Raw genomic sequence first — 25520 nt, 5'->3', positions numbered from 1 at the left:
GTATACGATTTTAGTATTGAAACCCCCCCTCCACAATCAATTTGAAGGTGATAATTGTGGAAGGATAAGTTAGTGGTCATTGGTTTTACTCTATTTTTACCCATCAATTTGAAGGTGATAATTGTGGAAGGATAAGTTAGATTTCATTGGTTTTACTCTATTTTTACTATGGTATTAGAGAGAAGCCATTACGTTAATTGGAGCAAGATATTATTCCAGAGAGATTTACTGTTGATGATAATAATATTACGTGACTCAATCACGCGCTGCCCTTGTGAATATATAATGGTTGATGTAAGGTTTTAGACCCCTAACCAGTGAGAAACATCAGTGTACAGTCTACACCAAAAACTTGATTTATAAGCTTTGCCTTTTCTTAAGCCAGAAGAGATGCCCATAAATCCTGATTCAGTGAGAATGATCAGTGTAGAACCTACAGAACAAAATCTTGGTGTATGAGACCGTCTTGTCTTAAACCAGAAGACATGCCCATGAATCCTGATTGATGGAGCACCTCCGGCCTGAAAAATCACAAAATGTACCCATCCATGGACTTCTCCGGTTCTCCCTCAGCCATAGCCGATAACTTCTGCTGACCAACCACAAGGAGCGCCCTATGTTAGGATATTTTCAAAATATGCGTGCTTAAATAAAATAAAAATGTGAAAGGGTGTGTTTTGATTGAAACTAAACTTGTTTTATAAAAGGTTTTGATTATTCAAAGCACTTATTTAAAAAGAAAGGGTCTCTATGTGGTTTTTTCATTTTGTATAAATGGAGTCTCAGGGTCTAATATTAAATCAATCTTAGAAAATGGTCTAGGATTTCTAGAATTGTGTTTTTTTAACCTTGAATTTATCTAGGAACCTAGGGCGGCCCCTTAAATTTTACTGATAAGAAAAAAAAAAGTTTACAAATTTACTGATAAGAAGAAAAAAAAGTTTACAAAAGGACATAGAAGAAGAGGAAAAATCAGGTAAATGATAAATGCGCCCCTTTTCATTACTTGGGACACCCAACTACAGTGTATCTATGACTGCGAGGGCTGATGTACTTCACATTTAATGGAAAAAACGTGCCCATTTATCATTTCCCAAAAATAAAACCCCTTTATGAAAACAAACAACAATTATTTTGTGTGAATATATGGGATACACTTATTGGTTGCATCCAACTACATTAATGTTGGTGTCACAAGCATGATTAACACAGCACGATTACCTTCTCCCTGAAAATGTGAGTAATAACAAAATCCTTCGCATGTAGAATATTTCTTATTTCTTTTATAATATAGTGAATGCGCCAAGGTGTTTTGTTTTTACTTTTGATAATGTTAACATGACTATCAAATTCTATCCAGATTGTATTAATTCATAAAGCAGCACAGTAACGACGCGTGAGGGAATGCTAGACGTTTGGTAATTTCTCCTCCGACTAGGAGAAAAGATCCCATTGAAGCGGCTAATCCCATGCATATTGTATGTATGTCTGGTGGCACAAATTGCATAGTATCATAAATAGCTATTCCTGGTATTACCCATCCGCCGGGAGAGTTTATAAACAAATACAGATCCCTGGTATCATCCTCTATACTGAGATATACCATGAGACCAACAAGTTGATTCGAGATCTCGCTATCAACCTCTTGTCCTAAAAAAAGTAATCTTTCTCGATGAAGTCGGTTGATTAGGACAAAATTGTATCCCTTAGGAACCGCACACGCACCTTTGGATGCATACGGTTCAAAAAATCAAAATTGCGAAAAAAAAAAAAGAATTCATTGAACTTATCGAACTAACCCCTCATTGATGTATTCTTTCATCGAGATCCAAATCACGATGTAATTTTCTTGTTCCTAAATGGGCCTCTTCAATTCTTTTAGGTTTATGCTCTACTCCGGGTAAAGATCTGCCCGAATTCTATTTGCACATATAGGACAAATGATCACAGTACCACTTCTTTTTATTCCGACTTCTTTTTTTTTTCAATTCGTTTTCATGTTCATGCCTTCCGCCAAATATTCAACTAATCATATTATTCCATTAATTGGTAGTTTTAGAGGTATAAATAGGGATCATTTATGATACGAGTAGTAATCATACATAGATTACCAATTTGGTATTTTTTGAACGGAGCCTGGATACTTCATTTTATTGGTCCAAGCCAACCATAAATTCTTCTAATTGAGAATATTGATCCCCAACCAACAAATAAATTGATCTAATTGCATTGCACTTCACGCTCCGAATTGAATTATTGATGGTTTAATCAATCTTTCTTGGGTGAAACAGAGGATATCTCGATCGGGGGAGAGAACGGGGAAATCCCATATGACCCAATATGTCTGACAAGTCGCACTATACGTCAACCCAAACTGCATCTTCCTCTCCAGGACTCCGAAAAGGTACTTTTGGAACACCAATAGGCATAAAATGAAAGAAAAATTAAGTACTCTATTTCACTTTGATGTGGAAACGTAACAATGGGTTTATTGTCTTCATAATATTGTCGTTTATCGTATTTTTATCCATAGATTGGAAGGTTCATGGAGAAGACGGATTGAATAAAGGAAAATTCGTACAAATGGATCGTTCGAAGGATGAACAAGTATCTATGCATTCGCTCACAAAAATATGATCAATCCCCCCATTGCGTATTGGTACTTATCGAGTATAGAATAGATCTGCTTCTCTTTGTTCCTACGAACAGAATTGTTAAATTATTACCAATGGAACGGAATAAATATTAACTCTTGCTTTGAGATAATCCACTGAAAAGGCGAGGTCCATAGCATCAATCAGTCTTTTCCAATGTGATAAAGTTACATAGTGTCTATTTTTTCTTTGATAAAATAAGGGGTATTTCCATGGGTTTGCCTTGGTATCGTGTTCATACTGTCGTATTGAATGATCCCGGTCGGTTACTTTCTGTCCATATAATGCATACAGCTCTAGTTTTTGGTTGGGCCGGTTCGATGGCTCTATACGAATTAGCAGTTTTTGATCCCTCTGATCCCGTCCTTGATCCAATGTGGAGACAAGGTATGTTCGTTATACCCTTCATGACTCGTTTAGGGATAACCAATTCATGGGGTGGTTGGAGTATCACAGGAGGAACTATAACGAATCCGGGTATTTGGAGTTACGAAGGTGTGGCTGGGGCACATATTGTGTTTTCTGGCTTGTGCTTCTTAGCAGCCATCTGGCATTGGGTGTATTGGGACCTAGAAATATTCTGTGATGAACGTACGGGAAAACCCTCTTTGGATTTGCCCAAGATCTTTGGAATTCATTTATTTCTCTCAGGGGTGGCTTGCTTTGGGTTTGGCGCATTTCATGTAACAGGCTTGTATGGTCCTGGAATATGGGTGTCCGATCCTTATGGTCTAACCGGAAAAGTACAATCTGTAGCACAGTAACAACGACCAGCTCTCGTAGCTCTAAGCTTCAGCCAACATGTTAGTGTTTTCATCATAGAAATGAAAGAAAGCAAATATTACTCTACTGTTATATCTCGGATGATACCCCTCCTCTAGCAATACCAGGATTAGGATCTGTAGAATTGTGTTCTTTCATTGTACCTTTTTGTTCTAAGTGCGAGCATACGGGTTTGCTATTGAACTCTATTTCCATGTAGAGTAGGCCTACTTGTTCGCTATTGAACTACAGGGAACAAAAATCTTTTAGATAAAGCCTTAAATGGCTTGCCTTGCCTAATTCTGATTTCTATAGTTCATTCTATTTTCTTCATGTGTTTCCTACTCTGTTCATTTAGGGCATGTTTGGCTACCATAATTTTTTTTTCCATGATAAATAGGTTTCTCCAAGCAAAAAATTAAAAAAAACTAGTGTCTCCAAGTGATGAGAAGTGGTAAAAAAATCAGGAAATAAAAACTCTATTAAAAAATACTATCTTTTCTTGATTTTTAGCCACTTCACACGCTCGTCTCAATCGTGCCCTCACAAATCTCTATCCTCCCACTGCCCTACGCCTCTGTTACCACTTTGAGAGACGGATTTATCATGAAAAAAATTCCTAGCAGCCAGACATGGCCTTAGATCTTAAATTTTATCGTTCGTCCTACCAATTTGTCCCTAACATCCTGTTGGGATATTTAATATTTTAAGGTTAGTGTTCCCCCACTAGTTGATAGACTGGGCTTCAGTGTATAAGAGTTATCCAATGATCCTGGATTGAGACTGAATAGATTGGTGCAAAGAGATGCATGCATGCTTTCCTTCCTACCTTGATAATCGTGTGAAGGAAAGGAAGGAGAGTGACCTAAGGCTCCAATAAAATGAGTGGAAGGCGGAAAAAAAGAGAGCAAAAAGCTAAGGGGAAAAAGTTGAGAGAGATATGAACATATGCTGAATTATGGCAGTCTATCGACCCCACCAACAACTATAATCTTGTGAGGGTTGTACCAAATCTACCCAACTGACCAAACTCACATGGCTTCTACTTTCCATCCCACAGGAGGGAGGTATGCCGTATGCTCTAGTGTACTGTGCATCATCTACATACTCCATACGACCACCTTCAATTCCTAAAAAATTCCCCTATGCCGTGAATCATTTATATGTTTGGGATTTGCTAGGCAATTTCATAAAACCCTATTTTGCAGCCCACTTTTGCTGCACAGAGCAGCCACCTCAGATGAATCAACTGAATAAGACAAATTCTGCTACAAGATGGCTATTCTGTGCTGCAAAAGTGATCTTGGAAATGGCATTTAGCGAAATCGCGTAGCAAATTCGAGTGTGTGGATATATGAGAAAACGCTCAACTCATAAACCGTCATTATTAAGAATCAAGAGCTTAAACTAAACTTATGAATACAACAACCAAAAGATCGTTGTTAAGATATTATCCTATTGATGAAGCATGAGTCCAAATGATCATTATTAAGAATTTAAGATATGATCCTATTGATCAAGCTTGTGTCCCAAGTAACATATATGTGCTGTCACAGGTATGTAACCATTGACTCGATGGATCTCCGTGAGACCACCTGCATGATCCTAGACCTATTTAAGGTCAATATTGCAAAAAATTAGACATTTAGGGCATGTTTGGCATTTGGCAACCATAAAAAAAACAGAGCATGTGGTGGGGTATTAAAATTTAAAACATACACAAATAATTTTCTGATTAAAATAGTTCCCCCGCCCCCCCCCCCCCCCCCCCCCCCTGTTTTCCAGCCCCATCTAATGCTCTCTTCAGTCACCACCCCCTCAAAATGTCTCCTTTCCCTTGCATCTCTCACGTCTCTTACACTGGGTAATAAGTATTCGACGAATTTTTTTTTCATGGTTGCCAAACATGCCCTTAGCTTCTCAGGGGTGCAACTCGGGTCAATTTTTGCGAATTCAGGTTGAGCTTTTACTAGGGCTGCAACTCAGGTTGGGCGGGTCGGGTTTTGAAGAACCCAACCCTACCCGAGAAATATCTTGGGTCGTGTCGGGTCGGGTTTTTTTATGTTGACGCAATGTTTAAGGAAAATGATTATACTCATATGAGATAAACAACAAACTATTTAGTGCATTAGTTATTTAGTTGAAACTTGAAATCCTAGAGCTAAAGAGGGGAAACGAACAGAAGATGGAAAGAGTCCCTGTGATTGCGTGCGTGCATTAGCTTTACTTTTAAGTTTTCACTTTTAAAGTAACAAAGTTTTAGAAAAAACCAATACATACTATAACTTAAGTAACTCTGGTCGGGTCGGGTCGGGCCCCTTCAAACCCGGCTAGACCTGAGATTCATTCAGGCTTTTGGATCGTAGACCCGGCTCAACCCGAAACCCGAGAAACATGAACGCAACCCAAGCTATTTTCGGATCGGGTCGATGCGGGTCATGTAAAACCCGACCCGAGTTGCAGCCCTAGCTTTTACCTTAAAATCGGGTCGGGTTCGGGTTTGGGTTGATTCCTGTTCATTTGTTAGCACAAGCTCAACCCAACCCGACCCAAGTTGCACCCCTTTCTCCCTATCTCTCATATAAAATCTCCCTCCCTACGTCTCTCTATCTCTCTGTGTGCGCCACGCCAATTGTGACGCACGTGTTGCAACATTGGATCACGGGTTCGATCCGACCCTACCCATATATTAGGATTTCTTTATTATAGTAATGAAACCCACATGTGGAAGGATCGAGCCATGTGCTACAGTGGTTAGGTCACGAGGATTGGGAAGCATTTAAAAAAGTATACTTATCATTTTATAAAAGCAAAGTGCACCAATATTGGGTGCGTATTAGTCTCTCTCTCTCTCCATGATCGGCTAGCAAGACTTCCAATCCAAGAGTTATATGGTGCAAGCCCTTATAGTCCCTTGTTTTTCAAAATGTACAGTACAGTCCACATCATAGGATGATCCAAACCGTCCATGTGATGGAACACAACGTAAATAGGTTGTGCCCCAAAAATCATTTCCATAGGATGATCCTCCGATCTATGAAGAATTGCATAATATGAAGAATATGATTGTTGGGGGGCTAGGATCATCCTATGGAAATGATTTTTGGGGCACAACCTATTTACGTTGTGTTCCATCACATGGACGGTTTGGATCATCCTATGATGTGGTCGGTATAATATTGTATTTGAAAAATAAGGGACTATAAGGGCTTACACCATATAAAATCTCTCAATCTAATGTCCAAACTCCAAAGTGTCCAAATATAGTTATGCGGCAACAAGCTGATAGCAAAGATTGATGACTGTACGCCAAAGAAACTGGGCATGATCATATACTGATTTTCAGTGTATATACTTGTACAGAATCATGGAAAATTGAAAGAAAGGGAAAAAAAAAAAAAACAGTATAGGATCTCTTTTTCTGGTGTTGTTCTACTCAACTTGGCAGCCCAAGTGGCTCCATTTAAGCTTGTGTGCCTAGGCTCAGTTTAGGGAAGGGGTTTCTTGTTAGTAAAAAGAGGCAGATATAAGGTGAAGCCGACAAGAAATTGGGGGAGGATTCATTAGGACTCGCCGACTGTCTCCTATACAAAACATCACCATTATCCATCTGAAGTGACTAACATGCATCTCTTCTTTTTTTCTCCTCTTTCTTACAACATACAACCCAATAATAAATGTTTATAGTAAAAATAATAATTTTCTAGAAATTTCTATTAGTTGTTCCTTGATAAGGGGTGCAACTCAGGTTGGGTTGGATCCGGTTTAGGCCAACCCTAGCCCAACCCGAAATTAAATCGAGTTGTCCTCTTCCAATCCCAAGCCAAGCCAAGCCAAGCGAAAATCTGTTATGTACCTAAATGGCACCGCTTGGGGTAGCATAAATTAGTGTAGATATCTGTAATTTTTTTATTTTGCTCTCTAGTTGTTTGGTATAGGTAGAAGTCTTAGAGATAAGAGTTATCTAGATTGGCTTGAGTAGGAATTTTAGGCCATGTCTGGTAGTTGGGAATTTTTTTTATGATAAATTAGTGTTTGCAAGTGGTGAGAGAGGGGTAGGGCTGGTGGGAGAATGAGAGATTTGAGAGGGCACAAATGAGTTTAGAAGTGGCTAAAAAAATCAGGAAATTATATTGGATTTTGAGCAGAGATTTTTGTTTCTTGGTTTTTCAAGCTTTTATTGCCATCTCCTCACTCAGCCCGTCTCCCAATGTCCCTCACCATTGGGTAAGCCAACATTCTAGGAAAAACAATTCATGATAGCCAAATGTGCTCCCAGAGGAAGCGGTCAAGTGGGTTTTTATTTACTTATGAATAACATGTAAGCAGTCATTTTCAAATTAATAAAGAATTCCAAACTCAAAACTATGTTTATGCACACAGGAAGACTGATTGTTCCCTCGAAGTGGGTCGAGAGGTTGGAATTCCCTATAAGAAGATCAATCACGTTGTGAACTGATTTAGGTAGCATAAATTGGTTCGTAACATAATTGGCTTGGGTTGAACCCATCAGGGTTTTGGGCTGAGCCCCAACTCAAATTGTGTGTGTGTCAGAGAGAGAGAGAGAGAGAGAGAGAGAGAGAGAGAGAGAGAGAGAGAGAGAGAGAGAGAGAGAGAGCTTCATTAAAATCTCACCAACTTGGTAGTTTTGCCAAATTGCTTGACAACTTTGTATAATTTGTTCCATGGAATACTAGATCTCTGGTATATTACTCCCCTCCGAGTTAACAAAAAAGTAAAGCCGACAACCCATTGGCCCAGCCACTTAAATGGAAACCCCCACCCTCACCTGTCTCCATCATCATTATCATCACATTTGCAATGTATTTCATTGGCCATAGGAATCTCACATTTTCCCTTTCATGCCTCTATTTTCAGTTTTCACCGTATAACGACCCCCAACAAAAAAAATCTACCCTGACCCACATCTGTTTCTGCATTTCTCCCTCAATTCTAACCTTTTAAATTTAATCTCTTTGCACATCCTTCACTTCTTGGGGGGGTCTTTAATGGATGTTGCCTCCTTTTCTCCACATGTTATAGTTTTCTTTTTTTCTTCCATAGCGTTGGCCTCAGCTTTAATGGGTCTGCTTTATACTTCTATATAGTTGTGTGATTCTGCTTTTATTTCCACTGTGCTATACTAAATATCACTTCTTCCCCTTTATAATCTTATTCTGAGATTTGGGTGTGTTTGTATTTTCCGTTCAGGTATTTTTCTTTGCATTAAATCTAATAAACCTTTCCTTTTTTCCATTTCTTCTAAATTATTCTCAAAGCCCCTGTTTTTCCTGGTCTTTCTTGCTTTGAAACTAATTGGTTATTTGCTTCTTTTTCCTTCTAAGGCATTAATTCCTCTGCATTTTCCTCCTCAGTGATTTGATATGCCCTAAGTGTGTTCTACTTTGCTTCTAAACATGTTCCTTGCTATCTCTGTAGTTTCTTGCTGTTGGCTCAATTGGTCTGTCTTAAATTCCTCTCCACTGTCTGCCTCTTTCAAAGCTCTAATTCAGCACTTTCAACATGTTTGTCTTGGTATCTCTGTGGTTTCTTTCTGTTAGCTTAATGGGTCTTTCTTAAATTTCTCTCCAGTTATGCCTTTTTCTAAGCTCTGATTTAGAACTTTCTATATCTATTTTTTTAATCTCCAATGCCTCATTCATACTTCCCTCTGAGGTGGGAGAGCACTGGAGACCAGTGGTGGTATGCCTCTCCCATTGACTGGGCGGCCGCCAATGGCCACTACGACCTTGTTCGAGAGCTTCTTCGCTTAGACCCCAACCTCCTCATCAAGCTCACCTCCCTCCGCCGGATCCACCGCCTCGAAATTGTCTGGGATGATGATACCCAATTTGTTGATGCGCCCAAATGCCGTTCTCTAGTTGCCCAAAACCTCCTCCTCGAATGCGAAAACAAGAAGGGGAAGAACTCCCTAATCCGCGCCGGCTATGGAGGGTGGCTTCTATACACTGCTGCCTCAGCAGGGGATGTGGGTTTTGTTCTTGAACTACTTGAAAAAGATCCCCTTCTTGTTTTTGGAGAAGGGGAGTATGGTGTCACTGATATATTCTATGCTGCTTCAAGGAGTAAGAATTCTGAGGTTTTTAGGCTCCTGTTTGATTATGCTGTCTTGCCACGATGTTCTTTGGGTAGCGGTGGAGAATTGGAAGAGCAATTCGGTGGTGTTAATTCAGTTTTTAGGTGGGAGATGATGAATAGGGCGGTCCACGCTGCTGCCAGGGGAGGCAATTTGGAGATCTTAAGGGAGCTTCTTGGAGAGTGCTCTGATATATTGGCTTATAGAGATGGTCAGGGTTCTACTATCTTGCATTCAGCCTCTGGTAGAGGACAAGTTGAGGTGAGGCTTTACTGTGATGTGCACAGATGATTAGAGTCATTTCTTTCTATGTTGAATTTTCCTATTCTATTCATCGTGCTTCTTTATGCTACTCATCTTTCTCTAGGACTAATCATAATATTATGAAAAATAATGTGTATTATGCAATTAGTTCCAGTATCAACTTATTTAATGTGGCCTTTTTCAATAAGTTGCTATATTCATGTAAATTTAGCCATTTCTGCAATTAATCTGGTTGAGTTATTATGTGATTAACTCATGCTTCAAAAGATGATGCAGCATATAAATAAGTTTCATTCCTATTCTTCCAAAACAACAAAATTAAGAAGTTTTTCCTTACAAATTTTGGTCTCCGCTGCTGAATTGTGTATTTTGTTGTATGTGTTTTGAGTTTGGTTCTAGTTATAGGATGCTTCTGTTGAAGTCTACCTTGTTTTGGAAAACTGAAATCTATTCCTTTCAATTGTTATCTTGTATGTGGTATTCACTCTCCCCGAAAAGTCATCTTCTGGATGAATCGTTATGATAATGAAATTCTGACGAAATGATGGCTGCGATGTAACTCGTGAAGAGAATCACTTGGTTTTGTTGATGTATTCTCCTTTTCGACATTCCCAATAAAATTCTTGCTCCTTGTTTCAGAGTTTGTGAAGTTTCCTTCCGATAATGGCGTCTTCCATTATCCTCTCACTTGTTTCCAAATCATGAATAGGTGGAAGGATGCTTTCATCTTCTCATTCATCTAAGAGAGTAGGTTTAAATAGCTTGAGATCTTCACATTTGCATCTAGCCCAAGAGTTTGAGTCAGAACGAATTTGTGCCATCTTGTTCAAGAATTTTGAAAGGTAAATATCAAATCGGCCTGAACTCATGAATGTCCTTTTTCACTCACCCCTAGCCTAGATGCAACCAACCATACCATCAACTTGAAATAAACTTATAATCCACCTGATGTTTATCATGTTCCTCCTTATATCGTTGTTGTGATCAGTTTTTAAAGACTCGGATGGGAACGAGGCAAAGGTAAAAGGAAGTCTACTTGGGAGATGATGATTGAAAAAGCTAAGAACTCTGGCGTGACAATGATCCAAATCGTTAGAACTTGTGCGAGTCGACTTGGTAGGGCACAACACGGACTTGGACAAGGTCTACTTGGGCGAGATGATGATGATTGTCATAGGCTAGATAATTAAGTAAATCTCCTAAAGAAAACTCAAAATAATTGAAAATTAGCTGACCTTGAAGCAATACTGCTCCCATCGCTTATTCTGTGGCGTCCTCTTCTAGTTTAAATGGAATTTTCATGTTTAGAATGCAACCCTCGAGTGTTGCATGTGCATTTTTTCAACTGCTTGAGTGCTTCTTTCTTCGGCCTTTTCCTATTCAATGTCTTGGTTCATGGACAACTTTTTTAGCTGTGGGATATGTTGGGGAAAACACGGATTGACCGCGGCGGATGAATTTTGCCCTTCTATCTGCAAATCAAGAAACTAGCCACGAACAAGAAAACACAAAGCAGAGAAATATCAATCCACCACACAAATCAAGAACACACGATTTTAACGTGGAAAACCCTCTTATGTGACGGGAAAAACCACGGGACAAACTCCGAAAGAAATCCACTAAGAAAAAGAGAAGTACAAAGTCTTTCTTCTCAAGTTTTCCCAAAAAGTTGAGGAATACACAAGAATAGAAGATTAACAATCAAATCTTGGAGGAAATACGGGTTACCTCACGAAACCCTTGCAAGAGAGCGCTTTCCCACCTCAAAGAACCAAGCGTGAGATTTTCTTCTTCTTCTTCAAGAACCACTCCAAAACTCTAGGTTTTGGCTCCTTCTTCTTCCTTCTTTCTTGCCCAAGCAAAGACTTAAAGCTTCAATGGAGATTAGGGTTACAAAAACCCCTTTAGGATTTAGCCAAAAGCAAACTCTAGAACACAACAAGAGAAACCCCTGTTTTCTTTTCTCCCTTTTCTCCTCTCTCCCTTTCCTTTTTTTTTGTTTTTTTCGCTACCCACCCTCACGACTCTCTCTGTTTTAATCGAGAGATGTGAGTTAGTGGGTGGGGCCTACTTGCATGGGGATGGACCCACACCACTCTTCCCCTCCAAACCCATGAAGGACGATCTTTGAACTGGATGCTCACATAGCACCCATGCCTGCCAAAGCTTTGCATAGCTCATGCTTCTCCTTTGGCACTGTCTTCGTCATCATGTTTGACGGATTCCGATCATTGTGAATCTATTTAATCCTCATCAATCCATTTTCCAAAACATCTCTAATCCAATGGTATCGCACATCAATGTGCTTCGTCCTTGAGTGGTAAGTGACATTCTTGCTCAAATCAATGGCACTCTGACTGTCGCATTTGACCACGTATTCTTTCTGATCCAAACCCAACTCTATAAGAAACTTACAAGCTTCTGTAGTAGCATTATACTCTGCCTCTGTAGTCGATAATGCAACACATTTTTGCAGCTTTGATTGCCATGAAATGGCTCCCCCTGCAAAAGTAAACATGTAGCATGAAGTAGACTTCCTTCTGTCTATATCTCATGCCATGTCTGCATCTATATAGCCTTCCACCATGGGTGATGTGTTTCCAAAGCATAAGCACTGTTTCGAAGTGCCTCTTAGATATCTCAAAATCCACTTTACAGCTTCCCAATGCTGCTTGCCTGGATTTGCCAGATATCTGCTAACTACACCGGTCGCATATGCTATGTCGGGCCTCGTACAAACCATAGCATACATTATGCTCCCTACGGCTGACGCATAGGGAATCTTCTCCATCTCTTTCTTCTATTCACTACTGGTTGGAAACAACTTCTTACTCAGCTTGAAATGACCAGCTAGTGGAGTACTGACGGGCTTGGCGTTTTTCATGTTGAACCTTCCAAGTACTTTCTTAATGTACTTCTCCTGTGATAGCCATAACTTCTTGTTTCTTCTGTCACGCTTCACTGCCATACCCAAAATCTGCTTTATAGGCCATAAGTCTTGCATGTCAAAGACTTGGTTCAACTCTTTCTTTAACCTGCCAATCAGGTTAGCATCTTGACCAACAATAAGCATATTATCAACATATAACAAGAAAATAATAAAATTACCATCAAGAAACTTTCTGATATACACACAATGATCTGTAGCTGTTCTTTTGTACCCATGACCCATCATAAATGAATCAAACTTCTTGTACAACTGTCTTGGAGCTTGCTTCAACCCATACAAACTCTTCTTCAACCTGCAAACCATCTGCTCTTTGCCCTTTACATGAAACCCATCTGGTTGTTCCATGTAGATTTCTTCATTTAATTCTCCATGCAAGAAAGTTGTCTTGACATCTAGTTGTTCAACCTCTAAGTCTAGGCTAGCAGATAGACCTAGGATAGTGTGAATAGAAGACATCTTCACCACAGGAGAAAATTTTCATCAAAGTCAATACCCTTTTTCTGCCCAAATCCTTTCACGACTAGTCTTGCTTTGTATTTCAAATTCATCTTGTCATCTTCATTCTTCACTTTGAATACCCACTTGTTCTTCAAAGCATTTCGACCCTTTGGCAATTCAACCAACTCATAGGTCTTGTTCTTATGCAAGGAATTGAGCTCTTCTTGCATAGCCTTCTGCCATTGTTCCTTATGCTCATGTGTCATAGCTTCTTTGAAGCTTTCTGGTTCACCTTCTGTGAGTGTCACATACTCTGATGATGGATATCTCATTGAGGACTTTCTTTCCCATTCTGATCTTCTAAACATAGATGGTTCTTCTTGAGAGGGCGGCTCCCCCTGCTCAGTATCACCATGCACATCCTCATGCACATCTTCATCTATCTGAGGGGCTTCACTACCCCAAGCCTGATCTTCATCATCTTCAGCTTGTTGCTCATCATCATCAAATGTGGGTAAGGGCTCTTGAGCTTCTAGAAGCTAAACTATAACCTCTTTTGGTGTTTCTTCCTTACCCAAATCAGAAATCGGCTAATTTTCACGAAAAACCACATCACGGCTTCTATGCAATTTCTTGGCCGTGGGATCCCATAACCTGTAACCAAATTCATCATCACCATAACCCAAAAATACACATTGGGTTGCCTTGTCATCAAGCTTGCTTCGATTCTCCTCAGGTACATGTATAAAGGCCTTGCATCCAAACACTCGTAAGTGTGAGTATGACACATCTTTGCCTGTCCATACTCTTTCGGGCACCTCTCCTTTTAATGGCGATGAAGGAGATCGATTTATCTAGTAACACGCTGTACACATAGCTTCACCCCAAAATTCTTTAGGTAAATTTGCCAATGAAAGCATGCTACAAATTCTTTCAACTATCGTGCGGTTCATTCTTTCTGCAACCCCATTGTGATGTGGCGTGTAAGGGACAGTCTTCTCATGTCTAATGCCATGCTTCGCACAATAATCCTTGAACTTTCTTGAGATGTACTCTCCGCCATTATCCGAGCGGAGACATTTCAATGCCTTTGATGTTTGCCTCTCAACCATAACATGAAACCTCTGAAAGATTTCAAAAACTTCATCTTTGCTCTTCATAGCATATCTCCAAACTTTCCTGGATGTATCATCAATAAAAGAAACAAAATACAATACACCACCAAGAGTTTTCACAGTCATAGGGCCACATACATCAGAATAAACTAAATTAAGGATGTTAGTTTTCTGGTTAGCTTTAAAATGCGAGAAAAAACCCTGTGTTGTTTTCCAACTAAACAATGAACACAAAGGGGTTAAGGACGCACCTTTGAGTTTTGGAAGAGAATTATTTTTCACCAAAATCTCCAAACCTTTCTCACTCAAGTGCCCAAGTCGCCGATGCCATAAATCTGGTTGAAATTCTTCAAGTGCATTTATCTCGCACTTAGATAACTGATCTTCTGTCTTATAGAGGGAGCAAGACTTTTTGCCTCTTGCCACAACAAGAGAGCATTTTCTCAACTTTCACAGTCCATTGCTAAGTTATAAATTCCGTTCCGGTCGCCGTTCTGTTTGGGGTACTGAACGGAATGTTTCGGTGTTTCGGCCTTTTCGTTCTGCTCCGGCGAGGGGAATTTTTTTTTACAAAAAATAGTTAAAAAGATGAAAAAAATCCAGTGGGTATAGTGAATTTTTTGTTCCGCTCTGGCGAGGGGAATTTTTTAGAATTTTTTGAATTTTTTTCGAATTTTTTGCAAAATGACAAAAATAGCCCTCCCAACAGCACCCCCACGGTCATAAAACGAGGGTAAATATGTAAAATACACTTCCCAACAGCCATAAGGGCATTTCTGTAATTTTTTGGAATTTTTTTTATTTTTTCCAACTTTCCAGCACTTTCCGGCCGGAATAGGGGGTTTCGCCCATTCCGCCCGAAATTCCGAATTCCGCCGGAATGACCGGAACGGAAAATATAGGCATTCCGTTCCGGAATCTGGACCAGAACCGGAATTCCTGTGCGTTCCGGCCGGAACAGAACGGAATTGATAACTTAGATCCATTGCCAAACTGTGACAGATTCCCTTCATCATCAAGCTTTCCCGTTGAGATGAGATTCAATCTGAGGTCAGGAACATGTCTCACATCCTTGAGTATCAACTTGCAACCAACATTAGTGGTAATGCCAACATCACCAATGCCAACAATTTTTGGTACGCCATCATTTCCCATCTTTATCGAACCAAAGTTGCTTGACTTGTACGTGGTAAAGAAGCCTTTGTGTGAGGTGGCATGGAAGGAGGCTCCTGAGTCAACTACCCAATTCGACCTATCAGACGCTGTGCTAACGCAACTTTCGCCACATATCGAGAAGATCACAACTTCACTCAATGCCATTACGGTGGTTTCTTGAGTTTCTATACTTCCTTGGCCATTTTTTCCTTTCTTTTGCTCACTTTTGTATTTTCTGCAATCATTCTTTATATGTCTAGGCTTTCTGCAATGAAAAGAAATTATTCCACTTCTTGACTTGGATCTTTTTCTTGATTTTCTTTTGCTGTAATTTTTTCTGTCATTTGATCTCCTCCATTCTTCAATGACTAATGCCTAGGAGTGGGAGGAATCTGAAGATTTTCTTCTCACTTCTTCATTCAACAAATTGCTTGTAACTTGGCTCATGGTGATAATACCATCCGGCGCCGAGTTGCTAAGGGATACGACAAGAGTCTCCCAACTATCAGGCAATGAGCTTAGCAATAACAGTGCCTGGAGCTCATCATCTAGCACCATCTTCATAGCCGCAAGCTGATTCACAATGCTCTGCATCTCATTAAGGTGCTCTGCAACTGACCCATTTTCTCTGAACTTCAAGTTCACAAGCTTTTTTATCAAGAACGCCTTATTACCAGCCGTTTTTCTCTCATACAAATTGTGCAAGTTTTTCCATAAGGAACTTGCACAAGTTTCCGTTGCCACATGGTGGAATACAACATCATCCAACCATTGTCGGATACAAGCAATAGCTTTCCCATCCAACTTCTTCCAATCATCAGGGGTTACGGATTCTGGCTTCTTCTCTATACCCTCAATCGGCAAATAGAGGTCTCTTGAATATAACAGATCTTCCATCTTGGCTTTCCAGATTAACCAATTTCCTCCGTTTAAGCTAATCATCCTTGATGAGGTACTTGCCTCCATCCTTTTGATCCACAGCCGAATAAAAAGAATCGCAACCTTGCTCTAATACCAGTTTGTTTGGGAAAACACGGATTGACTGCGCCGGAAAAATTTCCCCCTTCTATCTGTGAATCAAGAAACTAGCCACGAACAAGAAAACACAAAGCAGAGAAATAGCAATCCATCACACAAATCAAGAACACACGATTTTAAAGTGGAAAACCCTCCGATGTGAATGGAAAAACCACGGGACAAACTCCGAAAGAAATCCACGAAGAAAAAGAGAAGTACAGTCTTTCTTCTCATGTTTTCCCAAAAAGTTTAAGAATACACAAGAATAGAAGATTAACAATCAAATCTTGGAGGAAATATGGGTTACCGCACGAAACCCTTGCAAGAGAACGCTTTCCCACCTCAAAGAACCAAGCGTGAGAGATTTTCTTCTTCTCCAAGAACCACTCCAAAACTCTAGGTTTTGGTTCCATCTTCTTCTCTCTTTCTTGCCCAAGCAAAGACTTCAATCTTCAATGGAGATTAGGGTTACAAAAACCCCTTTAGGATTTATCCAAAAGCAAAACCTAGAACACAACAAGAGAAACCCCTATTTTCTTTTCTCCCTTTTCTCCTCTCTCCCGTCCCTTTTTTTTTGCTACCCACCCTCACGACTCTCTCCGTTTTAATCGAGAGATGTGAATTAGTGGGTGGGGCCTACTTGCATGGGGATGGACCCACAACAGGATAACTATGCGTGAATAACCTCTAAAAATTACTGGTGCTGTTGGATCGACTGCCCTAAAACCATAGGTGTGAAAAGCAAAGCTGTACTATTCAGAAAAGAAAAACCTCCAAAATTACTGGTTACCCCTGTGAAACTCCACATCTCCATCCATGTCTTAAGTCTCGGCCAAGTCACTAAAGTTTCCTCCTCTGATGGATCATTTCTGTTTTCACCTCCACCAACAATGTCGTTAGCTGAAGATAATTTTGCCACTCACTTTTGTTCAAGTTTACCCTCAATTTGGATTTTTGTAAAATCTCTAGCTGCATATGTACCTAGGCAGCACTTCATCATAGAATGTCATTTAGGAAAACGAAAATGAACATATTTATAACAGTTCTTAGGACATCCTTCACTAACCACTTAATAGCTTGGGTGTTAATCAATGCAAATGGCATGGCAACTCATTCACAAAGGCTTTATTTTGTTTTGAAAACAATGTTCCTATTTTTTCTTACTTTATCATAACTTGCTGGTACACAAACCCTAGATGTAATTTGAAAAAAATACTTAGCAAGTTTCCATTGGTCAAATAAATTATCAACAAGAGGTAATGAGTACTTGTTTTTTGTGTTGATCTTGTTATTGGCCTGATATCCTGTGCACACATGCCAAGTTTTGTCCTTAGGCATAATTAACCTGTTGATGATGAGGTCAGCTGAGTCAACCCATGGTCAAGCAGCTATTTTTTCATCCCATTTTTTCGATAGGCATTGATTTTATTTAAGAAAAGACCGAGTTGGTCACATACAAACTGTTAGATGTATGTGTGTGTAATGTAGATGCCTAAGGGCATAGTGGTCATTGTTATGTTCTCTCTTTTATATAAATACAGAAGTGAGGGGGGGCATACCCCAACTCACTCTTTTCCTCTACCTCTCTTCTCTTTCTTCTCCTCAATATGGTATCAGAGCCGTAGGGTTGTGGTGCCCTAGGAACCACCATAGAAGACTACCATCTTCTTCTTCTTTTTCTTCAAACCCTGAACCTAAACCTCCATTTCTTTTTCTTTTTTCTCTCCTTCTTCTCCCACCCACCATGCCCGCCCTTCCCTCTCTGCCACCCGCGAGTCCCCATCAAACAAACCCCCCCCCCGCGCGCGCGCACGACATACACCACTCCAGCGAGACCCCTCGGCACCCCCTCCACCTCCCTGCAATTCTCCCCCCCCCCCCCCCCCCCCCCCACCCCACACCCCACACACACACAAAAACTTCCGTCACCTCTTGCCTCCCTCCTTTTGCTTTTTCCTGCAACCCCCTAGCCCTTGCTTCCCCTCCCTTTCCTTTTGGCAAACCTAGACCCCTCCCCATTTTATCTCACTTCTTCTACTCTCCTTTCTCTATTCCTCTCCTTGGGTTAAAATCCTAATCTAGATCACTTCCTTCCTCATGGTCTAAATCCTTTTTGGGTGTTCTTTCCTTTATCTGCGGCTCTATTCTATTTGTGCCTTTGAGACCTTCTCTTGTCTCGTTATTATCTTGAAACAGGCAAATACCCAAATCACATCATGGGGATATAATATGCAAAATTTTCACTTACATTGAAGTTGTTATTCTTGTTATAGTGTTTGATCTACCTAGGACTTACCTCGTAGAGCCGAAGAAAAAAAGATGAATGCGAACCCAAAACTAAACCTAGGGCATCAGGAGGTTGCAGATCTATTTTCTAGTTAAATTTTGACTCTGTCCGAAGGGTTTTTTAAAAGATGCAAGGATCTGTTGCAGAGTCGAGTTGAAAATCGCGCTTTTGATGCAGGACTGCCACCGTCATTAAGAGATCGAGGAGGAGGAGGTTCGAAGCCAGAGATCGGTCCTATCGATCGAAAGCAGATCAACGATGCCCTAGACAAACACCTTGAGAAATCATCTCCTTCAACTTCCAAGGGATTAAACGGAAAAGACAAGGATAGATTTTACGTGCCGTCGAGCTCTGCCAACAAGTTTCCAGATCACAGGAACACACGCTCGAAGAACAAGTTCTCTGATGAGAGTGGGCGATGGAAGCAAGGGTGGAACGGACGAAAGGACTGGAGCTGCCCTACCCGTGGTTACTGTAATTTTAGCTAGAGGAGAAAATGTCGCTGGTGTGCGAACGCTAGCCAGAAGATGAAACCTAACGTGGCGGTGAAATCAGGGGCAAAGCAAGCAAGAATCAATAAAGATGGGAGAACTACAGAGGGAGGCTGGCCTGACTTAGGAGAGATTTTGACCAGTTCGGAGGCGGGCTTCCGCTTTTATCAATTTCGAGGAAAGAAATAGACAAAAGGCAGAATCTTTTAAGGGCTTGCTTGATAGGAAAGTTTACGGAGAAGGAAAGGAATATTGAGAAACTTTAGATTTGGGAAAGAAAGCACTGGGGCATCTCGTCCCTACACAAGCCCTGCTTTCTTGCAAGAAATGAAGTATTGTTCATGTTTGACTGTGAGGATCTAGCTCAGAAGGTTCTTGCTATGGGGGATAAAGCCTGTGATATGCATCTTTTATCCCTGATAAGGTGGGATCCCGATTATCAACAAGGAGCGGAGGTCTTTTGGGTAAATTTTTATAGAATCCCCCTTCATGTGTGGGCAACATCCATTGTTGAAGCTCTGGGAAGGTGCCTTGGATCTGTGCTGGAGATCTGAATGGGGGAAAACAACGGTCGGGGCATGAGCTATGCTTCAGCGAAAATCCATACATCAAAATGGAAATTGTCAATACCCTCTTTACCACTACGAGTTCTAGATTCTTTTTTTATAATAGGTTTGGAGGTTCAAAACCCGTATCTATTGCCGATGGAGGAGGCTTAAGGGGAAGGAGTTCCATTTTCGACAGAAACAACGGTTCCTCGCCGAGAAGATGCTTTGGTGGATCCCACGGAGGGTCCAACGGTCAATCGCACCTCAGCGGATGTTGGGATGGACGACGTTAGTAAACGACAAAAAATCATGTCCTCGAAAGCTCAAACGGGCCAATGTGAAGTGTTTTCGAATTTTAATTTTCAAATTCAAAAAGCTAGCTCAGGAAAGAACAACGAAAAGGTGACAGCTGGGGAAAGGAAAAGATGGCTTGAAAGAAATTGTGCGAATTTGCCTGGGCTCGAAGCCACAGTCAAATGGGCCATGGGTATCCTAAAAAGAAGTGCGGGTGGATCCAAGTTTAAAATAAGGGTTATCAAAGACAAGAAAGAATCAAAACCGAGAATGGAAGCGCAAAGGGCCTCTTGGAATCCGTCCATAAGGGTGGTGGCATGATTGACGAGCTTGTCGTTATGAATGCTATGGGTGACGATCTCGGTGATGATGTGTGCACCTGAAATACTTTCATGAAGATCGAAAACAAGGATCGAGCCGGAAAACATAATTCAAAAAGCTTGGGAAAAGGAAAAAGGGAGCTCAAAGCCTTACGGCGTGTGAAAATTAGAGGGTACTGTGGGAGGGGCACTCGTTTTCTTAAAAGATGACGGCAAAGGACATCCGCCATAAGTGAAGACCTGGCTTTTTGATATGTTTTTAATGGGGAGCCGCCGGTGTCCGATGGTGGTCTTTTACATGTTTCAAAATTTAAAGGATGGTGGAAGGATTTGATATAATGGGGAGCCGCTGGTGTTTGTTGGTGGTTCGAGGTGGAAGCCGCCGTAGATCGGATGATGATGTTAGTTGGTTGGCTATCATGCACGGTTAGGGGCGCACAATAGCTCTGGGCCTTCGAGTGGAATTTTGGAAAATCGAATTAGCCAGCTGGATTGTGTTGGAGAAATCGGTGTGATGTGGAAGGTCACGACCTTCACTTGGTGGGCCCCACAAATATGGCACGTTTTGCTGGATTCAATTCAATTGAGGCTATTGGGTAATGTAAGGGGTAATGGGTTTTTTTGGGCCAAGGAGAATGCTCTTGGGCAATTCATTCTATGTAAATCTGGTGGGACTACTGGTCCCCATTGTACTTTTGCTGCTATGAATATATTTGTCAATTTTCAAAAAAAAAAAAAATTTACTTTGCTCATCTATTTGCATTTGTTTATTGTTTAACTCTGGTTCATTCGTGCAGGTGGTTAAGGATCTGGTTGGATCTTTTGATATTATCACCTGCAGAGATAATCAAGGCAATACGGCACTTCATATTGCTGCTTACCGAGGGCATTTAGCCATGGTGGAGTCTCTTATTCTTGCATCTCCCTCAACTACATCTTTGAAAAACAATGCGGGTGATACTTTCCTCCATATGGCAGTAGCTGGTTTCAGAACTCCTGGATTCCGAATGTTGGACCCTCAAATTGAGCTCATAAAGCAACTGACATGTGGAAAGGTAGTAGATTTGCAAGAGATCATCAATTCGAGGAATAACGATGGAAGAACTGCACTTCACATGGCTGTGATTGGAAACATCCATTCCAATCTTGTCGAGCTCCTAATGTCCGTGCCCTCGATTGATCTAAATATCCGTGATGTTGATGCAATGACACCCTTGGATCTCCTCAGGCAACACCCACAATCTGCCTCATCAGAAATATTGATAAAACAGCTAATTTCAGCAGGAGGTATCTCAAATTCAAAGGATTATATGGCTAGAAGTGCCATAATTTCTCATTTAAAGATGCAAGGTTTTTGTTGCAGCCCCGGGACATCTTTCAGAATTTCCGATGCAGAGATATTCTTATACACCGGTATTGAAAACGTATCAGATGCGAGCAACGCTAGTCCAAGGCTTAGCTCGTGCTCGAGTACTAGTAAGATTGAACTTACTCATTTTGAGAACAGCAATGAGAGTAATAGTTCCTCAGGGAATAGGAAACCCAGTTCTATTAATTATGCAACGAGGCGTCTGAAAATGCTACTTGGATGGCCACGTCGGAAAGAGAAGAAAGTCAATTGCGATTCTGCAGATTCATTTAAAATGCTTGGAGATAATGATTCATTGGATTCATATAAGAAATTGAGTGATTTAGATGACACACCAACCCCTCTACGACAGAGATTCTCCAAACTGTCGTCACTTCCGAACAATAAGCGAACCCTTTCTCTCAGGACTACCTTGCCAAGTCCATCAACAAAGAAGAAATTTGCAGAAGGTCTGATACATGGGGTCATTCAAGCCATGCCGCATTTTGCTTTCCCAACAGGCTCGCCTTCAAGTTCCATATCAAGGTCTCCTATGTCATCCCCTCCATTGTTGGATAAACAAAAGGGGATTATATCAGATAATGAGAGTGGTGAGCCTTCTAGCTCTAAATCATCAGTTGGTGAAGACACGCAAGAGATGATGCCCCAGAAATCACGCTCTATTAACAGTGGGTTGATGAACCAGTATTTATGTTTTGGTGCGCAAGGCCTTTCTGTGGGGGATTCAATTTGTGCACAGCCAGCTAATCGGGCCTACAAACCTTCTCTTCTATCAATGGCTCGATAGACTGTTTAGAAGAGTTGAAATGTCATCTATTTGTGACATTAGAACTGAATTAAAAGTCTCTCATGGCAGGAAATCCTAGAACATACATCTTCTTAGATCTTTGTATCAACGCAACATATGTTCTCCTATAATTGGGTAGATTTGTTCAGAAGGTATGAAGAGTCTGTAATTGCTAGTACAATGAATGTAGCTATGAATCATTTATATTATTAGTTTGTGCAAATATTTACTTTCTTCTTGTGTTACACTGCATGGGTGAAGTACATGTGTCGGACACATCTTGGATTCCAGTACTTCAGTATTCACAGCAACACTTGAGGTTTCTTTTATTTGTTTTTTCTGAGTATTACTGTCACAACTTTACAATTACCGTGTGTTTTGAGTTTTATCCATCCTAATAGTAATTTTTTGTGGAAATAAAACATTATATTTAGTTAACTGATTAGAATTTTCAATATATTACTTGTTATAATTAAAATTTGAGAGTTGATTAAAATATTTTGGCAAATCGACTAGACTTTCATGGCGGGCAGCTTGGAAGGGGAAGACGACTCTTCTAGTACAATTTCTTGGGTCAAAGGGATACATGATGGCACATGGAGACTTGCCAACCTCTTGAATGACATTAAAGATCTGTGTTTGCATGGTGTTTTCTCTTTTCGCTCTCATTCCTAGTAGCACCAATAATTTGGCTGACGGTCTAACCAAATTAGCAGCATCTAACGAATCATCCCCTATGGGGTGATCTTTACCTCTCGAATTGCACTTGTAATCCTTTCTATCTTAACAAATTTGGTATCAATTTTTTTAAAAAAAAAACCAACGAATCTTTCTTTTTTTGAGGTTTGTCGAATCTCGATAGCTGTTCTGGATTTTGTGTTGGAATCTGACACTCGTCCATTTACTAAGGCAACATAGCTTTCTTGGTACTTAAGAGTGATTAGGATGCATGTCGTATCTTGTTTACTCTATATCTTAGTTTGATGGGAAGTCCATTTGAGTGCCCTTGCATAATACACATCTCTCCTTGGTATTTTAATACAAAAATGGAATTTTTTGGTATTTTTATACAAAAGTGGCATTTGCTTGTGTTTCTAAAAGTTTGTTTTATTTACAAAACTACCATTTCACAAAAATGAATTGTCCCCCATTGGAAAGTGGAGGAAAGGTTCATGGGTATATATAGCAATCCACTTCTCTTGCCTTATGAATGAGAAGAGGAGAAAGGGGGCCTACGCGCATGAGCCACCAAGTGGACCTGTGGGCTTTTGGCTATACTATACACGCGCCGCACTGCCCGGCCCGGCACAGTGGCCGGCCGAGCATGTCCTGAAGCCTTTCTCTTTCTCGTAATTTTTTTTTTTTATTTTTTATTTTTTTTAACTATCTGTTTTACTTCGCCCCTACCTTCGCCGTTATTTGATGAATAACTTCATCGTTCTTGAGCACGTTTTTTCCACTAACGCCAAAATGACTCCGCTGTTATTTCGCGTTGTGATCATTCAGGAACTGACCAATCATGTCTAACATACATGGAACGACTCTATTCTATGGGCGTTTTGAAGGGGTGTCTTTACATACTTAAAATGGCATGTTGAACGGACGTATTTGGATTATAAAAATAGAGACTTCTCTGTGTTTTCATAACATACAATATAGAAAACAAATAAAAAAACCTTTTTCTTTTAATTTGGCTCTTTGTGATTTCTTTCTGTTCTGAGTGGTTTCGTTTCCTTCTTCCTCTTTCCTACTTCAAACATATTTTGCTGGGAAATCAGTGTTAATGTGGTTCGAATCTCTTTGAACTTGCAGTTCTTAAAGATCGACCGTGCATTGGGCTGTTGTATCCTGGCGGTGATTACATTCAGAAATCTGCTTCATTGAGGGAACTTCAAATTTTGAATCTTCCCACCAAATTTTAAAGAGAAAGAAAAATCAACTTTGACTTTTCTTCTTTAAAATTTCCAACACAGGTACATCCGTACATCATATTTCAATTTGGAGGAAATATCATCAACATCTCTTGTTTTTTTATTAACACCAAAGTGTTGTTATATGTTATTCAAATGTGGTGCCTTACAATGATTTTGTGCACTTATATTTGAACTACTTATTCAAATGTAGTGTCTTACATGGATTTTGTGCACTTATATTTGAACTACATAGAGCAATACCGCAAAAATTCAACTTTGATGGAAGTTCAAAGGGAAATCTGGGATGGGAGGGGATTGGAGGCCTATTCCGGAATTCAAATGGTTCAACGCTCATATCCTGCTCATATATCCTTCTCTGGCCCTACTGGAATTTGTGACACTGATGAAGCAAAGGCAAAACCGTTACTATGGGGATTGAAATGGTTTGTAGGGCATGGATCAGGACTGTTGTTAATTGAAGGTGATTCAGCAAACATCTTAGCTTGTGGGGTTTTGTGTGGCTTTTGGCTGCCACATCAACAAAATATTCATTTGGTTGCACAAAGTTTCAGAGTTCCAAGAGACTAGTTGGCTCTCCTCCCACTTACATACCCACGTAGCATACCAGCAAACTACTACCCAAATCCAAGAAACCAGCAAACCATTTTAAAAAAACAAAGGCAACAAACAAAAAAGGTAGTTTCCTGCTAGTAGAAATTTGGGATTGATGGTCGCTCTCTCTACCTATATGGGTAATTACACGCCTAGCACTACTCTACAAGATAAGACACCAAAACACCACTTACCACTACTCTACAAGATAACTACGAGAAGACTACTTAGCTTGTCTCCATCTCAACAAAGTTTTAATTCATCACTACGCAGTAACTACCTGTGACCAAACTGAGTGGCCATCCTGGCCTTGGTATCTCTCCCTATGCGTCCCGCCAATACTCTCTTTGTTTATACTTTTGTTATGTAAAGCTGGGTTGAACCAGCCCTGACCAATTGAGCTTTAAATGCTTAAACCCCATGCTAGAAGCACTTCCCATTATGGGA

The 25520-nt window shown here is 40.4% G+C and overlaps 1 protein-coding gene across 1 annotated transcript; it reads left to right on the top strand.

Moving 5' to 3' along the window:
• The first annotated feature begins 8289 nt into the window (after positions 1-8289).
• Positions 8290-22781, top strand: LOC143889948 (uncharacterized). The gene is made up of 2 exons (XM_077394361.1): positions 8290-9774; positions 21190-22781. The coding sequence occupies exons 1-2, from the start codon at positions 9067-9069 to the stop codon at positions 22546-22548; spliced, it is 2067 nt and encodes a 688-aa protein (XP_077250476.1). The 5' UTR covers positions 8290-9066; the 3' UTR covers positions 22549-22781.
• The last annotated feature ends 2739 nt before the right edge of the window (positions 22782-25520 follow it).

The sequence above is a fragment of the Tasmannia lanceolata genome, unplaced genomic scaffold, assembly GCF_043159265.1.
Source record: "Tasmannia lanceolata isolate RefF3 unplaced genomic scaffold, GAP_Taslan_0.1 ptg000013l, whole genome shotgun sequence".
In the NCBI taxonomy this organism is placed as follows: domain Eukaryota; kingdom Viridiplantae; phylum Streptophyta; class Magnoliopsida; order Canellales; family Winteraceae; genus Tasmannia; species Tasmannia lanceolata.
Note: the sequence above shows the minus strand (reverse complement) of the source record. Positions and strands in the feature narration are given on the sequence as shown.

Bases quoted from the DNA above. Each gene is read 5' to 3' on its own strand.
- LOC143889948 (XM_077394361.1), top strand. From the start codon at position 9,067: ATGCCTCATTCATACTTCCCTCTGAGGTGGGAGAGCACTGGAGACCAG. The intron at 9,775-21,189 runs GTGAGGCTTTAC...TCATTCGTGCAG, and splicing joins CTGGTAGAGGACAAGTTGAG to GTGGTTAAGGATCTGGTTGG.